This window comes from Peromyscus maniculatus, chromosome 3, assembly GCF_049852395.1.
Source record: "Peromyscus maniculatus bairdii isolate BWxNUB_F1_BW_parent chromosome 3, HU_Pman_BW_mat_3.1, whole genome shotgun sequence".
Taxonomy (NCBI): Eukaryota; Metazoa; Chordata; class Mammalia; order Rodentia; family Cricetidae; genus Peromyscus; species Peromyscus maniculatus.
The window spans coordinates 77,454,713-77,474,871 of NC_134854.1; the positions used below are offsets into that span (position 1 = coordinate 77,454,713).

A 20,159-nucleotide genomic window follows, 5' to 3' on the forward strand; every position below is an offset into this window, starting at 1 on the left:
ACTGTTAATATGATGGGTTTGTTTGATTGATTAGCAGTGTACACTCACACACACACACACACACACACACATTGCTGGGCTCTATCAACTTCTTCAGTTAAGGATTTAAAACATCCGCATTCTGTTGTGTGGTCATATTTGAGTGCTTCCTGCTTTCACTCTAAAATTATTTCTGAGAGTTTGAAGATACATGACAAACATTATTTTCGTGATTATGAGGTATAAACAAGAGTCTTATGGAGCCAATTGGGATTGTATGATTGCATTTGTCTCGCTCTGAGACCAACGTCTGCTGTATTTAAACTCACTGTGTATCTCCTTCCTTTCCCTATTAAGTTGCTCAAAGGTAGTGCCTGTCTCAGACAGTTTCTCCTTTTTCCTGGGGTTTGAGGTTCTCTTTGTGTTTTTTCAGAGGCAGAGAAGGGAGCAGACATAATCTCTTTGTTGCTGGGCATCTTCCAGCCTTTCCCTTACTCCCTGGCTCCGGATGGGCCCAATTCTCCTCCGGTTTGAACTGGCTGTTCCAGAAATGAACACTGCTGTCATCTGGGACCATCTTTTTTGATCTCTGGCTTTATTGCGGGAATCACAAGCTTTAAAACAGGAAAAGGTGGGAGTCTGTTGGAAACTATTAGAGAGTGCTGATATTAATAGCCAATGTCTATTGAGTAATTACCAAGTGCCATGCATTGTTTTAAAATCGTTGCAAGGATTGCTTCATTAAAATCTCACCACAGTGCATATGGTAGTTGTTATTATTCTCTTCCCAAATTTGCAGGTAAGAAAATGGAGACTTGAAGAAGTTAGATAAGTTGAGGAAGTTATACCACTAATACACAGAAGATCTGGAACCCATTCGAGTTGGTGGGACTGTTAACTCAGTGGGTTACAAAACAAAACAAAATGATGTGAATGTAGGAAAAGGTTGGAGGGAAGAGGGAAGGCAGATGGTTAATCGAAACCAAGAGAGGATGGTTTGGGTGCCAAGTGAGGAAGGAGAGCCTCCATACTTCATTGGCAGGGCCCCGTAACTGGAGTGAGAGCCAAGTAAAGATGTCAGCCAAGTTAGGGAGCAGAGGCCTTGTGATTCCCAAAAGGGCCTGGAGAAGGTTCTGGAATGGAGGAGAAGCATATGGTCTCTCCTTGGGCAAATCTGGGAGTCATTGTTTCTCAAGGAACCAGTCCATGCCAGCCCCGGTAAGTTCCCCTGGGTGTCTATGCAGAGAAAACGTGATTAGGGTGGATGGGATCTAAATCTACCTACATTATGATGAGACTTCTTGAACTTCTTGGAAATTTTGTCATCCCTCCCTTGGTTATATTTTTTTTTCCACTTCTGACTCCTTCCACGTGAACAATATCCATAAACCCCACCATTCCCCAGCCTAGAAGCCTTATATACACTGCATCTTGCCTGCAACCAGCAAGGAAGCATTAGAGGAGAACTGGACAGAGGCAGACCAGCAAGGTTGGCCCCTGAGACCTGTGGGTTACCTGATGAGGGAGTGTCAGGTGCAGGTAACTTACAGCACAGGGTATCGGCCATCTGCACAGCGTAGGGTTACTCTGTACTTTCCATGAGTGCTCACACCCTCCCAGCGGAGGCATTAGACACACGCAGTAGGCTGTTCTCTGAGCCAGTCCCTCAACATTGACCATCGTTTCTGGCACTGGCAGAGGCCTAGCACTTAGTTCCTATGGCTCCCCCCTTCTCACTCCCCTCCCTGGGCCGTCCCTTTCCCTTCTGATACCTCTTACCTGCTTGCTCCTGCCTGCTCTGGTTCTCACATTGCTTGAGAAGCCACATCCCCTGGTCTCAGGCCAGAGGGCAATTGTTTCAGCCTTAGGTCTGCCTTGCACTTCTTGGATGACGTCATTATGAAAGGGTGGAGTAGCTTGGCATCAAAAGAACCAGGCTTCCCTGGGCTTATCTCTCAGTTCTATGCTTCTAGGAAGCAGAGCCTGTTTCACGTCTGGGCCTTGTCCACAAACTGGACTTTGTACCCACAATCACACACTGTATTACCATAACAAGTTCTTCAAAGGCCCCTAAAACGAGTTGAGACACACAGAGCCCTTGAGATGATGCCTAGAACACATGAACAGAGAAAGGGAACCAGGTCTCTGTAGAAGCGTGGTTATTTCACAGGAAAGAGAAAGGAGCCACAGAGAGCCTTGAACTTCATTAGGGTGAGTGGGAAACACCCCTACCGGAAGGAAAAATGCTGGAATAGTGAGCCAGGCATGAGGACCATAGAGTTTGCTCATCAGCTGGGAGGGAGCCTGGTTCTCTTTGGCAATACTTGTGACATGAAGTTCCCAGGAAAATAAAGCCACACTTATGCATTCTGTCAGGCCAAGGTGTGTGTGTGTGTGTGTGTGTGTGTGTGTGTGAGAGAGAGAGAGAGAGAGAGAGAGAGAGAGAGAGAGAGAGAGAGAGAGAGAGAGAGAGAATGTTACAGAGTAAAAACCAAATTATCTCAGGTCACCTTTAGTTCCCTTAGGCCATTTATTCTCCATCTTTCTGTTTGACCTAACATCCTTGTGGCTATCAGGCAAGATCCTTTGGGGGATGTACAAGTAGATCCCTAGTTTCCACCAACTCAAAGGCTGAGAACGCCATCAGACAGCACTGGAAGCCTACAGCCGAGACTCCCCGCTCTGCTGTAACCCACTGATGTCCCCATCCATGTCTTTGAAAGATGCCCTGACTTAGGGTTTTCTTTGTTCTGCTGTTATAAGGACATCATGGAACTGTTGCCACTTTGGGATGTGGCATTTGGGGTGACCTGGACTGTGTTCTAGATCCATGGCCACTAATATTGGGCTTCAGAATAAACTCTTACTCTCTTTGAGGTGAGAGCTGGTTTGGTACTGACATACTTTCTGTCTTAAAGAAAGATGAGATGAGAAACATTGCCCACCTTAGAGGTGCTGTTCCAAGCACCGATTGTTCATTAGCTACTCCTGCCTTGCTTTCGACTCTTAGCCCAGGGAAATTTGGTTCTCTTAATATTCACTAAATTATTCATCCAGATCCAATATCAGTTTTTAAATGAAATTTTCCCATAATTTAAAATTTACTCTTAAATCCCAGGAATATTGGCCTCATTGAAAAGGAGAGTGTTTTCAAATTGAATTTGTACTTCTAGAGGCAGGACAGACAGCCTAGAGATGTGTATTAGTCCCTGTTCTGTTGCTGTGAAGAGATACCACGACCAAGGCAACTCTTATGAAAAAAAAGCATTTAATTGGGACTTGCTTACAGTTGCAGAGACTTAGTCCATTATCATCATTGTGGGAAGCACGGTGGCATGCAGGTAGGCAGGCATTGGAGCAGTAGCTGAGAGCTACATCCTGATCTGTAGACAGAGAGGCAGAGAGAGCCAGGGCCTGGCATAGGCTTTTGAAACCTCAAAGCCCACCCCCAAGTGACACACTTCCTCCAACAAGGCCACACCTCTTAATCCTTCTAATTCTTTCAAATAGCGTCACTCCCTGGTGACTAAGCATTCAGCTATAGGAGCCTATGGGGGCCATTCTTAGTCAAAGCACCACAGAATGTAAGTGAGAAGACACTGTAGGGAATCAGGGTTTTGAAATAACCTTGGACACCAGAAGCTTTCTCTCACACCTGCATGCTTTCTGAAAACAGACAGGTGGGGGTCTGCAGAGTCAGGATCAAGGCCCCGAGTTATACAAAGATAGTTACAGAAATGCCTACAGGTATACAGGAAAACAACAAAAACAAAAACAACAAAAAAAACCCTGCATTCTCTGGTAGCAGGAAAGGAGAGACATAGTTTCTGAACTTAATAATGAGAGGATCTTGAGAATTTCAATTCCAAAATGAATTCTGAGTCCCTTCTTTAGTAGGAAATTATTTGAAAAGTAGGAAGATACATGTTGGGGATAGAAAGAGCAGCAATAAATAACTGTGAAGAGAGAAAAATTTGAGGCATGTATAGACAGAGGCACAGTCCAAATACTCCAGAGCCACAAGTTCAAAAGGGCATTAGACATGTAAAGAGATTGGATTTCAGACAAAAATATATGGCTATTTTCACTGATGAATGAACTTACAAATAGTTCACAGGACTTGAGGGCATAGAGAAAGTCCCCTCAGTTACTAAACTAATGTGCTTTGGGACCTCATCTAGGAACGCTGTTGCTTATGGGTAGACATGGGAGCCCAGGCAGGGACATGACTGTTTTATTCTGCGTGAGAGGGAAAGCCATTGCTGGTTATGAGTAAAGTGACATGATCTGGGCGGCAGATGCTCTGCTGAAGGTAGGAACACAGAACTCTGCTTCTGCCTTCCAGGATCCTGAGGCTCCTTGGAAGAGTGCCAAAAGACAAGTATAAAAAGATCAAAAAGACAGCTCCAGTCAGGGTCTGGAGGTGAGCTCCTTGGTGAAATGGAAACCTGGGCCTGGTCCCTAAGGGCCTTGTGCTACAGTGGATTTGAGCTGAATCCCCAAGAGCCGTGAGGAGACAGAAAAGAATTTTATGGAGGAGATCGGCATGGGACACTGCATGCCCCTTGTAAAGGTCACGCTGGCTGCTGTGTGGAGGAGGGCAGGGCAGCGAGCACGAGAGCTTGCCTCATGACACAGCCCAAAGGGGACAAAGCAGGAGTCTGTGAAGGAGTGGCTGCCTGGGATGGGGCAGGGAAAGAAGCCCCATGTAGTCCTTGGAGTTGTGAGATAACCTTTTATGGGGTAAGAAACAGGCCCGGCCTTCCCTGTGTCCTGCAGACCCAGCAAAGGGGCTGCTCATCCTGTATCTTCAAGTAAGAAGCACGCAAGTACACTGGTGCACATGTGTCCATGCCGCCTTGGTGTGGCTATCAGGCTTATACAGGGGTTAGACAGTCCATTGATTCTGCTCATGAATTTGGATTGCAATTTGGAATTCTAAAAATGAAACATAAAACTGTGTGATGGCAAAACGCCTCGTTCTTGAACAGCATGACTTATGTACCATTTGGAGTACAGAGAACATTGTGTCAGGCCTGATGGAGGAGAATGGGTTTGTTTTTTTTTTCTCTCCCCTAAGGATATTTCAGTCTCTCTCCTGGATGCAAAGTTCCCTGTGTTCTTCTACACGAAAAGGACGGCAGCAGGTGTGAGGCAGTGCTGTTCTAGCTGTCCTGGTGATCCAGCCTTGGCAATGAATTACCGGGGCTGCTGAGACCTATCTGCCCACAAGTCTGAGGATGCTGGGGAAGTCGGGGTGGGGGTGAGGTGGGGGGCTGGAGTCATGTGCCTGGGGACCTGTGCACTCCTTTTCAGCTTATCAGCCATGAAGAAAAGGTCTGAAATCTGACATCTGCAGAAAGTGAATGGAATGGAATCATTGTGTTAACGGGGAGTGGACAGACTGCGAAACACAAATGCTGCTTACTTTCTTTCGGAAGCAGAACCTAGATTTCATTTTGCATGTGTATGTGAGGGTGGGTCATGAAACTACTGAGGACTTCACCAGAAGTAGGTAGAGACTTTAAGGGAGGAAGAAGAGGAAGAAGAGGAGGACGTGAATGAAATCCTTGTGGCCTGAAAGCGAAAAAGAGGCTATGGGCATAGGGGAGCCAGAAAGAGGGGACCAGGAGGGCAGGGAAGAGAAACAGGAGAGCAGGTGAATGGGAACAAAATATGTATGGACATAACTTAATTAAACGCATTGATTTTATACTAGCTTAAAAAACAATAACTAAAATGATTGGGTTTAGATAATCTTTGAAAGAAATAGCTGGCTTGATCTGGGTCAAGCAGTGATACTTTTTGTCTCCTTCATACATGAATACATTTCATTTTTATCAAAACCATCCCTCACTACCCACCTTCAGCTTTTCCCAGGTTTGTCCACCCCCATCTTCCTTCCAGTTCTAGGTCCCTCTACCCTCCATAAAATGATAGGTGATCACAGGTAGATAAATGGATGGATGGATGGATGGATGGATGGATGGATGGATGGATGGATGGATGGGTGGGTGGGTGGGTGGATGGATGGATGGATGGATGGATGGATGGATGGATGGATGGATGGATGGAGTTATAAACAGACCTATTGAGTCCAATTAGTATAACTCAAATGCAGGTGAGTGCAGGTCTGTCTGTTATAGCTTGGGACCTACACCCACTGCTGAGAAACCTGACTTCCTCTGGTAGCCATTGACTACCTATAGCTTGGGCTTTGTGAGCACTGCCCCGACCCCCAGGCATGACAAGATATTGACCAGACTGATCTTGAAAAAGTTTGTGTAGCATCCCCAGCTCTTAACATTCATGAGTACAACAGCCTGTCATGCCTGGAAAACAGGTTGCCACCATTCCTCTGGGAGTTCTGCCTCTTGCAGTCTTTCCACTCCCTGAGACATTCCCTGAGCTTTGGGAGCAAAGAGTGTGATATGGATGTCCTGTTTAGGATGGAGAACTCTACTACTGATCCTGATTCTCTGCACTTCAGTCTTGTTAGGATCCTGCCCTCACTCCTGCACATCTGCAGCTTGGGGTCTTGCATCTTACATCATCAACAGGCACTGGCGACTACGTACTGCTTTAAAAAGCCGGACACGGACCCCCCACCCTCTCCCCCCATCCTCTCCCCCCACCCTCTCTGTGTGCTCTCTGATCTGCTACCGCCATCTTTCTTTCTCTCCAGGCCTGGCTCTCCTCCCTCCTCTCCCCTACTTCTTTCTAATAAAGCTCTTTGTAACTCTGGTAGTCATGGCCATGGCCCAGTGACTTTTCCGCCGGTAACCAGCGCCGCCACCAGCTCCGTTTATCATAACCATCAAGTCTCTCGTTGTTCCCTCTGGTAACTTTCCTCAACTGCTACAAGAAGCTTCTCGGGTTGAAGAGATAGCCATTGAGATGGCTCAATGGTTAAGAGTCCTGGCTACTCACTCCTCCAGAGGATCTGGATTCAGTTCCCAGCACCTATATAGCCCTCTGTAACTCCAGATCCAGAGGATATGACACCCTCTTCTGGCTTCCTCAGGCACTGGGCACATACTTGGTGCACAGACCTGCAGGCATATACATAATAAAATAAAGACAGAAATTACCACTTTTAAAAAGGCGGCTTCTCTGATGAGAGGAGCACGAACCAGCAACGTTTGTGTCAACCTTCCTCCCAGAAGCCAGTGTTACACAGAGGACAGAATGGCAAAGGGAAGCGAGGAGGTGCAGCAGAGGACACATGTTTCAAGGTTTGGATCTAGACTGTCACTCCTCTCCCCAAATGACAATGGAGGCGCTGCTGGTTTGTCTATTGGAATAGGAAAGGGACACAGAAGGCTTTTACAATCCATCCACATCACAGCGGCCGCCTGCCCGGCTCACTCCTCCACTCCGCTCTGTGTTGCTGTCCTTTGATTTGGGTATTTCTAATCTTCATATTGGTTGGCCCCGGGCTTTCAGCCTCTTCATCCAAAGAGATGGGCTCATGTGTCTATCTTTTCTGGGATTTCACTTCTCTCTAGGTTCCTGGACGGCTTCCTTTGAAGCTAACAGTAGCAGAGTGAGTGGACCGAGGCTTTGTGTGGACTCTGACAGATTTTTGCTCTCAATCACATTGTTAACAGAAAGGAACAAGAGTGGCCTTTTCAGGGATGTCGTTGTGGGTGTTTCAGACAATTTGGGAGCTTGTTTTCTGTAGGGAAAGTGTCCAGGGTTGCTTCCTCTCCGTGCTTATGATTTTAGTAAAGTCACCAATAGCAAGGATTGGCAGAGAGTAAAACACCCAGTGGATATTTAGGAATTTTCCTCCTGCTTCATTATCCTGTAACCATGGTAACAGGGATTCTTAGGGTTGTAGATTTTTTTAAAACCATTATGGTTGGAAGGTTGACAAATATTATAGTGTGAGTAGAAATGACTGTCTGTGTAATATGATCGTCAACATGTGAATGAGTGTGTCTTTTTGTCTAAACCCACTAAGTCTAAATATATATGGCCTTTTTTTTTTTTAGCAGAAGTTAGCAATTCTTCCCTGGCCTGGCTCACAAAGAGAAGGTTGGCAGATGCCTTATGAATGGCAGGAACAGGAGAACCCTCTAGTGGGAAATTGTCAGGGCAAACCCAGGAGCAGGAGAGAGTCAAGAGAGAAGGAATGTTTAGGAATGTGCTGGAGGATGCATTCATTTGCCAATCTGCCACGTAAAAATCACCAGGCACATACTGAAGCACATGCCAAATACGTAGTAAAATTAAATCATGCTTTCAATGCATCATTCTTCATGACCCTCACCTGAAACATCTGCCATGGGCAAAATCAGAGAGCAGGGGTGTCGTTCGGCAATAAAAGACACTAGGGGGCAGAGAGAGATGGTTTAGCAGGCTGATTGATCTTCCAGAGGACCTTGGTTTGATTCCCAGCACCCACATAGTTGATCACAATCCTTTGTAACTCCATTTCCAGGAGATATAGCACCCTTTTCTGACCTCTGAGGGCACCAGGCAAGCGCGTGGTACACATACATACATACATACAGGCAAAACACCCATACACATAAAATTAAATTAAGTAACCAAGTCTGAAGTGGATGAGGTGGCATTTCTCCAGAGAGTGGTGAGGAATGGGGACAGCACCAGCATGAGTACTCCTCAGACAGAAGATTATAAACCTCCCCCTTCCCCGAGACCGACGTTGAATAGGACGTCCATTGCTGTTTGCCTTGTACTCAGAGAATTGCAGAACACTCCTTGTCCCCTATCCCTGGCCATACTGCACACCTGAGACTGTAATGTCAAATTTACAGCAACACTTCTATCTGCCTTGCCCAGGGTCCTGATGCTTTTACTCATCCCGTTTTAAGTGGCTTTGATTTTAATGGCTTATACTGGATGTTCTAAAACCATGTTGTGTAAGAAATAACCCTGTTGTACACGTGTCCTAAGTGCATTTGAGCTATGTCTAGATGTACTAAATGTCTTAGAACTGGGGCCCGTAGTCCATAGCTCCGTTACTGACCATCATCCACGAGCCTCTCGTAAGAGTTCACAAATTATGTATCCAGGCAACAAGAACCAGACTTCAGAGTTTGTGCCTTTCAAAGCCTGTTAAGGGTCTAACCCGCACCATAGTCACTGGTGGAAATGTGGACTCCGTACGTTTCGCCCAGAACACAGTGGCCTTTGTTTTAGTCTCTGGCACTGCACAGCCCAGGAGTTTCTGTCAGGGGATCTAATCTCTTCTCTTCTGTGTCAGATCAGATGCATTAGTTGTGATCTCAGAATCACAATATGTGTCAATGTCAAATTAAGGAAAGAAATGTTAGAATAATTTAACGGAGAGCAAGCTGGAGTTTGAATTCTCCACGTCTCTCCCTGCATCCTCTGTCTCTCTCCTGTCTATAATCTGTCTATTGTTGCATCCTGAAGCCGGGCCTGCCTCAGTGCTGACTTATGAATCTGTCTGTGTGCACGCGCGTGCGCACATGCACATACACACGTGCATGCATGTGTGCCCATGTCCCTGACGAAGGACTTTTGTTCTGTATTTGTGGAACAGCACGAAAGTATCACACAGGAAGGAACTGGAGATACCTTACAGAAATCTTTAACAGGGTTTTACGACGGGTAACACTTGACTTACTCCAACCGACACAGCTAACAAACAAACAAATGCTATCAAGCAATGTCCATATGTTGCTTCCACTGCTTATGGCAGATGTTTAGTGTAAAAAGTTGCTTTCAACCTATTTGCTGTTTTCAGCATTTATTGCCATAACATACATACTTGCATGCATTACTCATGGCTCGGGAGCAATATATGCATGTATATATGTTAACTTGAAATTAGAGCTACGCCTTAGCTTAGGCTGTAAACACTGATTACATGGGAAACGTAAGGCAGGTGAGGTTGCCTGTTACGGTCTTCTCGTAAAGGTGGGTTAAGCAAACAGGCTGAGTACCCAGTAGGATGACAGTGACCTCAGGATGTACTAGTAACTCAGCTGTGAGATCCAGCAAATGCTTAGAAAGTAAGAGATCGTTTCCTAACATTATATCGCCCCACTTTGCTGACTAGAGCAAGGATTTTCAAGTCCCAGTCCCCTATCAGGAACTGTGTGAGGCTTCACATCTTCCTGGAAGCCTAATTTACCTGGTCCACATGGTCCTTTCTGGACACTCTGTGGTCCCGCTCTCTGTGACAGTCAGTGGATGCTCAGCTGTGCACTGCCATGTAGGGGAATTAACTCCTTGCGGTACATAATTGTGTCCTGGGCACAAGTGTATGCTTGGGAGAGTTCACACAGTGTCTTACACCTACCGGATCCAATTCAGTCATTCATTCGCTTACTCAATCATCCACCCACCCAGTAAATGGAGGACATAGTCACTAAAATAGACTGTGACCCCTGACTCCTTATCTTCCTAATTCTCCCACCCTTGGGGGCCCCATTTCCTCTGAGCTTCCTAGTTCTCCCCTGTACTACAAGATCATATAAAGGTCACCATCGGAAGTCACCATACCTCCCACAAAACCAGCTCCCAGAGCCTGAATCTGCTTCAGCAAAGAAACATGATGGTCCACAATAGGCCCATTCAGAATCTGTGAGCGGATCTATGAGATGAGAGATGCAAAAATGGAAGCCCAGGTGTTTAAAGAGGATCCTTGAGACCACCAGGACTGTATACTCAAGATCGGCAGTGGGGTAGACTGTCCCAGGGACCGAGGTGGTGTGGGCATGACCTGAGATTGTAGAACATGGTATGTGTGTGCTTGACCCTGGGAATGGGGCAGAAAAGGCAGAACTCCTGTAGAAGAGACGTGCGGCTGATGGGGCACTTTGTCTCTCTGCAAATGCTATGTCCGATGACGGTCAAATCCCAATTCCCTTGCAGATTAGTACAGAGGCACCCAGCTTGAGGAAGACAGATCTGAAAGGTCGGAGTGCGCTGTTGGCCGACATCCAGCAAGGAAAGCGCCTGCGAAAAGTCACCCAGATCAATGACCGCAGTGCCCCACAAATCGAGAGTAAGTGAGAGCTCTGTGGAGCCTGCTGGGAGCCCAGGGCAGGGTGGAGAGAGCGCAGCCAGACACAACACTGCCTGGTCTGCATTTGTGGCCCAAGCACCTTCAAACCACCTCAGACATGCTGAGGGGACAGGCCGTGCCACCGGGCAAAAGAGTCAGAGCTTCCTTTCCAAAAGTCCACAGGTAGTAGATGCTGGAGCATCTTTCATTATTTTTCAATAACAAAACAACAGCAAAAAACAAACAAAAAGCCCTTCATGATAACTAGCGTTTTTTTAAATTGATAAAATACACATAACAAATTTCACCATTTTTAAATGTCCCATTTTGTGTCGTAAGTTAACATTCACAACACTGTTGCAATCATCCCTCTTTTTCATTTGGTCAAGATTGCAAAAAGTTAACATGTTATACTCAGAATTATTTGTAACGTTAGATATTATTATGACATCATAGATTTCAAAATGATGGCAATTCTCAAAAATGGCCCTGTAACTATTATTGTACCTCAATAACCTATAACTACATGTGTTAGTGCATACAGACACACATTTTTAAAGAGTTATTTTATTCTTTTTAATTGTGTAGGTGTGGGTGTGTGTGGGTGTGTGTGCACACATGCCTGTGGATATGTACATGTGAGTACAGATGCCTGCAGGGGCCAGAGGCACCAGTTCTTCTGGGGCTGGAGTTGCAGCAGGTTGTGAGCTGCTCAGTGTGGGTGCTGGGAACAGAATTCAGGTCTTCCGAAAGAGCAGTGCATGCTCTTAACAGCTGAGCCATCTCTCTAGTCCCAAAGATAGACACATTTTAAAAGAAACACTTTCTGCACTGATTATAATGAAGATCTATTTCTGGTTAGACTCACTGTCTAATTGGTGAAGATCAATTACAGACTTACATTATTGCCACACCCACTTCCTAATCACACCGATGAGTACTGTATATAATCAGAGAAATCTGGTCATTCATCCTCCAGTGGGCACCACGCCCTGATGGCTGTGGGTTAACCTTAGTTTGTCTCAGTTGTCCTTCTATTGCTATGATAAAACGCCTTGACCAAGACAAGTTATAGAAGAAAAAGGTTATTTGGGTTTACGCTTCCGGAAGGATGAGAGTCCATGATGGCGGAGGAGAGGCATGGCAGATGGAGCTAGAAGCTAGGAGCTTAGATCTTGAACCTCCAAGTGGAAACAGGGAGCAAACTGGAAATGGCCAGAATCTTTAAACTCTCAAATCCCCCCTCCAGAGACATACTTCCTCCAACAAGGCCACTCCTAAACCTCTCCAAACAGTACCATCACCTGGGGACCCAGTGTTCAGATACCTGAGACTGTGGTGGGGGAACATCTCATTCAAAGCAGGAATTCTTGTCTAAGTTGAGCATCTTCTGTGGATCTGGAAGGCAGGGGTTAGTGATATCCACATGGGACATTCTGACCCATAAATAAAAAGTACGCAGGGAAGAAAGCTGTGCAGGGAAGCATGAACTGCTTGGGGCCTGAAAGCCAGGCAGCCACAAAGGAAAGTTCCCAAGCAGAAACCCTCCCGAGCCTTAACTTCCTGTTTGAGTCTCTGGCCAATGCTTTGGCTAAGAAGTTGACATGTCTGAGTGAATTAAGCCTGGGCTTTTGTGAGGTGAAGGGGGCCTAGACTTTTCCATGCCAAGTTGAGTTTTCTGGTTGCAGCCACACATGGCCAGCACTTTGCTAGGACTAGACTAGAGAGGGTATCCAGCAGGCTTAGGGGTGGGGGACATGCTGGGTACAAAGTAGCCTGCTCAGCTGCTCCTGCTGTCTTCACCCCTCTTCTCTTCAGGTTCAAAGGCAACCAGCAAAGATGGAGCAAGTGCCGGCAGCAGTGCCCGAGGAGGGAACACACCCCCGGCCCTGGGAGATCTCTTTGCTGGTGGCTTTCCTGTGTTGAGACCAGCGGGCCAGAGGGATGTGGCAGGTAAGGAAGGGTCCAGCAGCCTGGCGGTCTTCCTTCATGCTCTCGACAGGTAGGGCATGTGGTTATTAATAGTTGTGTAGTATGAATCTGTGTATTTGAGACCTTTAATTCTGGAAGTTCCCAAAGCACAGAAGTGTTCTCGGGGAATCTTTTAAAATCTCACCTCTTTAAATGACATCATCATGATTGAAGAATGACTTGTTTAGCAAAGGTGTCACGTTAGACGGAGTTCCATTCATAATAGACATGCTAATGCTGTGGGTCCACAAGCTTTGTGTTGAGCTGTAATGAATCTCCCTGACTGTATCAGTTAGACACTGCTGTGGACCCAAATGTAAGTATAAGCGGTTTAAACAACTGCTTATTTAGCCCGTAATTCTGTCTATTCGTAATGTAGGGTGGTCTCAGCTAGGCTCCCTTAGCATCTGCAAACAGCTGCAAGTTGGAGAGGTGGCTTACTTCCCCTATCTCTGGGGCATCAGCTGGAACAACTGGACTGGTTGTCCTCGGAGCTATATGACCTGCACATCTGCAGCAAGCTGTCTAGGGCTTGTCACCATGTTGGGTCTCAAGAGGGAAGCAAGATGTGCATGATCCCTTGAGACTGTCCTGGGCTGCTCCCTAGGGAGCTAACTTAGAAGTCTAGCAAGTGCTACTTCCTGCTCTGTCCTCTAGGTCAGGGTAAGAGACTAGCCCAGCAGGGACAGGAAGTGGACTTCACCTCCTGCCAGAACACCTGCACAATCACTCAAAGACGGCACAGGAGGGCCTGATCCAGTCACTGAAGCCATTAGGAGGCCATAGCCTGCAGCAATAATTTATGCTTCAGCGGGCGTTCAGTATTTTAAGAATCATCGAATTAAAAATTGGGCGAACACAGGGCTGCTGTGAGGAGTAGAATGGGTGTTTTGATTATTATTGTCTCGGAGGAGAACAGCTCCTGCCGCCGAGACACACGCCGCCGAGGCTGCTGCGTAGACAGCCTCACAATGGACCTGCATAGTTTACCGTGCAGCTGCAGGGACATCAGGCTTGTGAGGCCTGCATGCTGCCCACTCCCCTGGACTTTTCCCTTCCCATGTTGCTGCTCTAACCTAGAATGTGTTTCACTTCCAGGTGGCAAGACGGGGCAGGGCCCTGGCTCCCGAGCGCCTTCTCCCCGGCTCCCCACCAAAGCCATCAGTGGCCCCCTTCCGGCCCCTGCGTCTCCCAGGCTGGGCAATGCCTCAGAGGCACACAGCTCTGCCAGGCCGGTCCCTCCTCGCCCCAATGTGCCTGCTCCACCGCCTCCCACTCCACCCCCACCCCCACCTCCACCTCCACCCTTGCCCCCGGCCTCCCCAAACAAAGCCCCGTTGGTGTCCCACCCTGTCCCTCCAACCAAGGGGAATCCCTCTGTGGCGCCACCCCCTGTACCCTGCACCCCTCCCCCTCTACCCCTGATCCCACCCGCGCCCCCGCTGCCCTCAGCTGCAGTGCTCAGTGACAAAGCAGTGAGGCCCCAACTAGCCCCACTGCACCTGCCGCCCATCCCGCCCCCGCTCCCTCTCCTCCCACCCTGTGGGTACCCAGGGCTCCACCCAGAGCCCAGCAGCCCCGCACAGGAGGTGCGGGAGCCTCCAGCCCCTCCTCCTCCGCCACCACCACCACCACTGCCGCCACCGCTCCCCACCTACGCCTCTTGCTCCCCCAGGGCCGCCGTGCCCGCGCCCCCTTTGCCAGGCTCGAACAACAGCGGCGGCGGCTGCGAGACTCCTCCCCCGCTGCCCCCCAAGTCTCCAAGCTTCCAGACACAAAAGGCCTTGCCCACTCCTCCGGGTGCTCCTGGCTCCCAGGCCATCCTACAGAAGAAGCGGCGAGGCCCAGGTAAAGCAGCCTTCAAGGCTCCACTGGGCCGCGTGGGCATCTTAGCAGGGCTCACCCGATTTCCACCAGAACACGCGAGCCTGGCCCTTCTGTGGGATCGTACTGTTTGTCTAGAGGTGGGAGCCACTGGTGAGGGAGGCTGGGAGCCCTGCCTCGGATCCCGCAGAAGGTGCCAGAGAGATGCTGGCCTTGATCCCCTTGGTTGCTAGCTGTGTGTCATGAGGAAACCACTTAGCCTCTCTGTGCTTTCTTGTCTGTAAAACAGGGTGGCAGGCAGACGTTTTTTGTCTCTCACAGTCCATAGGGTACTTGACACTGGTCTGGCTCTAGCAGCAATGAAGGCTAGAGAAGTAGTGTTTATCCTTCAGTCAGCCTGGCTCTGGACCTCCTCCCTGGGTTGGGTGCAGCCAGTTTCCAGAACTAGGTCTCTGGTTCAGTTGCCCGAGTGATGCCTGTCTGCCCTCCAGCTGCACTGACAGCCCACCCCCCTGGAACACAGTCTGCAGTGTGGCAGATTCCCCAGCGGACTCAAGAAAACAGGCTTGCCTACTGAGCCAAAGCAAAACTAATTCCTCCGCAGAGAGCAGAGGATTGTGAATGAAGCACACATTGTGGAGGAGAGAGCATGCGCGCCAAGGGCTGTGTGCAGCAGAGACAGTGTCACCACATACCCACACATGCTGACATGCATGCAGAAACCCTCAGCACATGAACAGGCTGATGAACATACATCAGCACACATCTGTTTACACAAGTACACTGGTATACACCCCACTCGCATGTACAAGTCCATCATACACACATTATACCACATATACATGTGCACACACCCAGGTCCATCATATACATGTACAATACACACACACACATAAACACACACACACATGTACATGTGCACACTCCACATACCACATATATACATATACATGCTCCACACACATATACATACTACATATACATGTGGTCACATATACCACATGCACATGCACACCACACATGTCTGCACACTACATACATATATACAGGCACATGTGCAGAAAGTTTCTTAAAGGTATTTTGGGATCTGTAGTGAATTCAAATCCTAGGCTCCCCATCCACCCCTGTCTAAGGGATGCTAGTTAAGAGGTGTTTTCTAAATAATGCCACCTTTCACATGAGATGAAATGGGGGCCTGCATATGGCTAGGCTTGTGGTGTATGACTTACTTCCTAGTCCCTTATGGGCAGCTTCCCATCCAATAAAAGCATCAGAGCCTTATCCTCCACCTCCTTCAACAGGCTTGTGCGTGTGCATTGGGGGGGGGGGTGCTAGTGTGTCCCTAGTGCCCCCCTCAGGTACCTATGGAGGGGAAAGCAGGAAGGGAGAGGAAGGAGGCTGGGCAGGGGAAGGAGGCAGGGACTGAGGAGGGTTGGAAGCCCTGAGGGTACAGCAGAGGCAGGATGGTGCAGCTGGTGCGCACTTCACCTGGCACTCTGCTGCCTGCTCCAGACTCAAGCCTCTGGGCTACTGCATGCCCTTGTCCAGCCTTTGTCTCTGTGTCTTTAGATATCTACACAATGAGGGCACTCCTGCTTCAGTCCAGTTGTGTGTGTGTGTGTGTGTGTGTGTGTGTGTGTGACAGAAGAGGCTGTTTGTGATCCGCCAACACAGGGGATGCTGGGGCAGCGTTACTGCAAGCAGCAAGGACATGACAGGTTCACTGAGGGCATGGGTAGCCGTGGGACGCCTGTACTGAGGCACCAGGATGTGGGTTAGAGACACTGTACGAGGCAGCTGCAAAGCACTGTGAAGGAGAGAGACTCTCACCACCCTGACCGGGGGAAGGCGTGAGAAAGGAGAGTGGTGTGAACTGGGCCCTGGCAGGCAAGAAGATTTTCCCCAGGCTGGAAGGAGAACCAAGGTTTGTAGCGTGAGAGAGCTGGTAGGGGAAGAACCCAGGACAGGACCACCCTCCGAAGGTCCTCTTTCTGACCTCACCGGGCCCTCGTCTTTAGGACTCCTCCTCCAGTTCCTGTTGCTCTGCAGTGGGTGCCTTCCTGGGGCTACGTCATCTGACTGTTGTTGAATATTTTTTACTCTTTGGGGGCCTGCCACCCAGCTCCCAAATAATTACACGGAGACTTATTCTCACTTATGAATACGCGGCCTTAGCTTGGCTTGTTTGTAGCCAGCTTCTCTTGACTTAAATTATCCCATCTACCTTTTGCCTCTAGGCTCTTTCCTTTCTCTATTCTGCATTCCTTTCTTTCCTTCTTACTCCGTGGCTGTTTGTGTGCCTGGCCTCTGGTGTCCTCCTCTCCTTCTCCTTCTCTCACCCCTCCCCTTTTCTCCTCTCCAATTTATTCCCTCTGCCTGGAAGCCCCGCCTATTTCTCTCTCCTGCCTAGCTATTGGTCGTTCAGCTCTTTATTAGATCCATCAGGTGTTTTGGACAGGCAAAGTAATGCAGCTTCACGGAGTTAAACAAATGCAACATAAGAGAATGCAACGTATTTTTGCATTATTAAACAAATATTCCACAGCATAAAAGAATGTGACACGTCTTTAACATTTTACAACATCTGACCATGAGGTTTATCACATCGTTGATAGTATAGTGGCAGCTAAGGTTGGCACACTTACTGTATCATGCATTTTAACCCATTTAATCCTTTCAACGACACCAGAAAATGTTTGCTGGTATTATTCCCATTGTATGGATGAGGAAATTAAGGGACAAATATATGTGTGACTGGTATGACTCGCATTGTATAGATGAGAAAACCGAGGTACAAAGAAGGTATGTGGCTTGTGCCAATTATGCCAACTGGTTCAGTCCCAAGCAGGTTGGCTCCAGCTGCCGCCCTCTTACTTCTCACATAACATTGCAGGGGCTAACCACTGAACTCCTCACATAAAGTTAAAATCTACCATCCTACTTCTGTGTAAGAATGGCCACCCTCTTCTCTGTTAAGGAACCAGTGGGGGGAAGCTGAACCCACCTCCAGCTCCACCTGCAAGATCGCCCACCACCGAACTTTCTAGCAAGAGCCAGCAGCCTGGAGGCCAGCTGCGGAATGGAAGCCAGCACGTGATTGGTAAGGACACCACTTGCAGAGCAGGCTTCCTGCCCCCCTAAGACAGGCCAAAGTTTCCCCTGCCGACCCACAGGGGGCAGGATGTAGTGGGTAGCCATTCCAGCTTTGATCTGAAAGTTCCAACCCCCATTGAGGCTTCGGTAACTGTCACGCCCAACGTGGGGCATGAACCCATGACCCTGAGATTAGAGGGGAGACAGTTGCAGCAGACAGTTGACCAGTTTCCTATGCTGTCACTACAGTATCTGTTTCTCAGTGGCAATGAACAGAGAACACAGATTAGCCTTCAGGATCTGTGAAATAGGGACTTTGCCTCCATGTCTTTTGGACAGGTCTAGGACCCACTCTCTAGCCCTGTGACTCAGATTAATAGAAGGAAGACGTCCAGCACTAAACCCATCCGTGGAGGGTAGGTCCATAAGCCTAAAAGACCAGAGTTGCTTGGATAAGGGGAGGGAATAAGTGGACATCTTGCCAGGCAGGAGGAAAACTAAAACAAGAGATTGGAAGAAAGCCATCTGGGGTCCTCAAAGACTCCACATCCCTTCTGTGTGCTCAGCTACTATCAGATAAGAAAGGGGCCAGGGCCCCTTCTGTCCTCACCAGAGCCTCAGGGCAGAATCCATTTGCTTGGGAAGCCAGGCCTCACACTGGACACAACCAAGCCGACATGTCTCCTTCTCCTCTAAGTCTTCCTTGGGGAATTCAGCAGCACTCTTGTTGGAGCCAAATCCCAGGTCCTTTGCTGGGTTTGTCCTCCCCCGACTGGAACCTCTTTCTGTTCCTTTAGCGGCTCCCTTAGGTGGGCGGAGGATCTTAGGCATGTGGATGGGGGATGACCGCATTTTGCCTCCGCTGCATCCTCTTGTCCAGCCAAGAGTACTTGAAAAGCAGGCAGACGCTTGGAGAAATAACCCTGCCACCAAAGCCCTTGCACAGAGCAGGCGAGCGGCCAGCAGGGTGTTCAGTCAGCATGACCTGCGTGCCTCTGAACACAGTCACACTTGGGTCCCCGCAGTAATAATCTGAGTAAACTCCAATTCCCGTATTTCTCACACGTACAGATGACTTCGAGTCTAAATTCACGTTCCACTCCATGGAAGACTTTCCCCCTCCAGATGAATTCAAACCATGTCAGAAGATATACCCCAGCAAGGTCCCCAGAAGTAAGTACCACCTCACCAAGACCCTCCACAGCACCAAGCACCTGAGAGAGCACTGTCACTTTACTGTCCCCTAGCAAGGACACTGTACTGTGCAGACTTCCACAAGCCTAAGGAGGCGCATTGGTCCTAATGCCTAATGGTTCACTGAGAGGTGTCTCTAGAACTCCAGAGCTCACTGGCATCCCTTAGGAATTGCTAGGATGCGGTGTGCATCCTTCCTTCCCCAGGGCCTTCGGCTGGGAGACTTGACACCCAAACAGAGAAATGGGACATGGGCTCTTAGATTTAATAACTGGAAAAGAACCCCATCAGATTCTGACAAACTGTGAAATGGAACATGTCCGAAGGCCAGTGGTTCTCAGCCTTGCCGACACATAGCAATGGCCAGCCTTTTAAACTCCTGGAGGCCAGGCTGCATGTACTCAAGAGTGAGACCCAGATGTCAGAGCTGCTGCAAGCTGCCAGCCGTCTCCAGTGCACAGCTGAAGTAGAACCTCATAGCCCAGGGGCTCTTCCTCCTGATTTCATTGGATAGGCAGGCTCCAAAGGGAAGCTGAATGAATGCCTCTCGAGGCCAAAACAGCAGGAAGGCCAGAGAAAACTGAGGGTTGGAGAGGTGACCTCAAAGGGGTTCTGCAGCTACTGGGTAGTCCTGTGCAGTTCCTGTGCAGTCCTGGGTCATTCGGTACAGCAGAAGGTAGGAGAGGGTAGAAGCAGCTACGCATGTGTCCTTATCCCACCACCAAAGCCGGGTCAGAGTCATTTGTCTGTGAACTCAAAAGGAAAATGACATGTTCAAGGCTGGCCCCAAACCAGAGTCCAGGGGCAGCAGACTCAGTGGACCTGTCCCTGCAGAGGCCTGGCAAAGTCCCTACTATGGGGCTCAGCTCTGTGTCTGCTGTGCCCAATAGAGAAGCTGCTGGCATCTCAGCATCCACATGGGTACAATTCTCTCTGCTGCCTGTGAGACCTCACTCTAGACGGAGGGGCCTGGTGTGCCCTCTGAATAAGAGTAAGAAAAGAGAAATGTAAAGGCCCCAGAAGCCAACCTTCTCAAGGTTCTGACGGAGAGTGAAAACCAGCTGTGCGTGAAAGTGGGTATTGTGTCCGC

At 48.6% G+C, this 20,159-nt stretch overlaps 1 protein-coding gene across 2 annotated transcripts in view; it reads left to right on the forward strand.

The window, feature by feature from the left end:
- Wipf3 (WAS/WASL interacting protein family member 3) overlaps positions 1-20,159 on the forward strand; it is a 77,415-nt gene that overhangs the window by 44,534 nt on the left and 12,722 nt on the right. Inside the window, exons 3-7 of one of the 2 annotated variants that reach the window (XM_015985780.3) lie at positions 10,855-10,987; positions 12,806-12,940; positions 14,057-14,806; positions 17,760-17,882; positions 18,947-19,048. In XM_015985780.3, coding sequence (XP_015841266.2) covers positions 10,855-10,987; positions 12,806-12,940; positions 14,057-14,806; positions 17,760-17,882; positions 18,947-19,048 — 1,243 coding nt within the window. The remainder of the gene's footprint in view (positions 1-10,854; positions 10,988-12,805; positions 12,941-14,056; positions 14,807-17,759; positions 17,883-18,946; positions 19,049-20,159) is intronic. The other variant, XM_015985783.3, reaches the window with a different exon arrangement.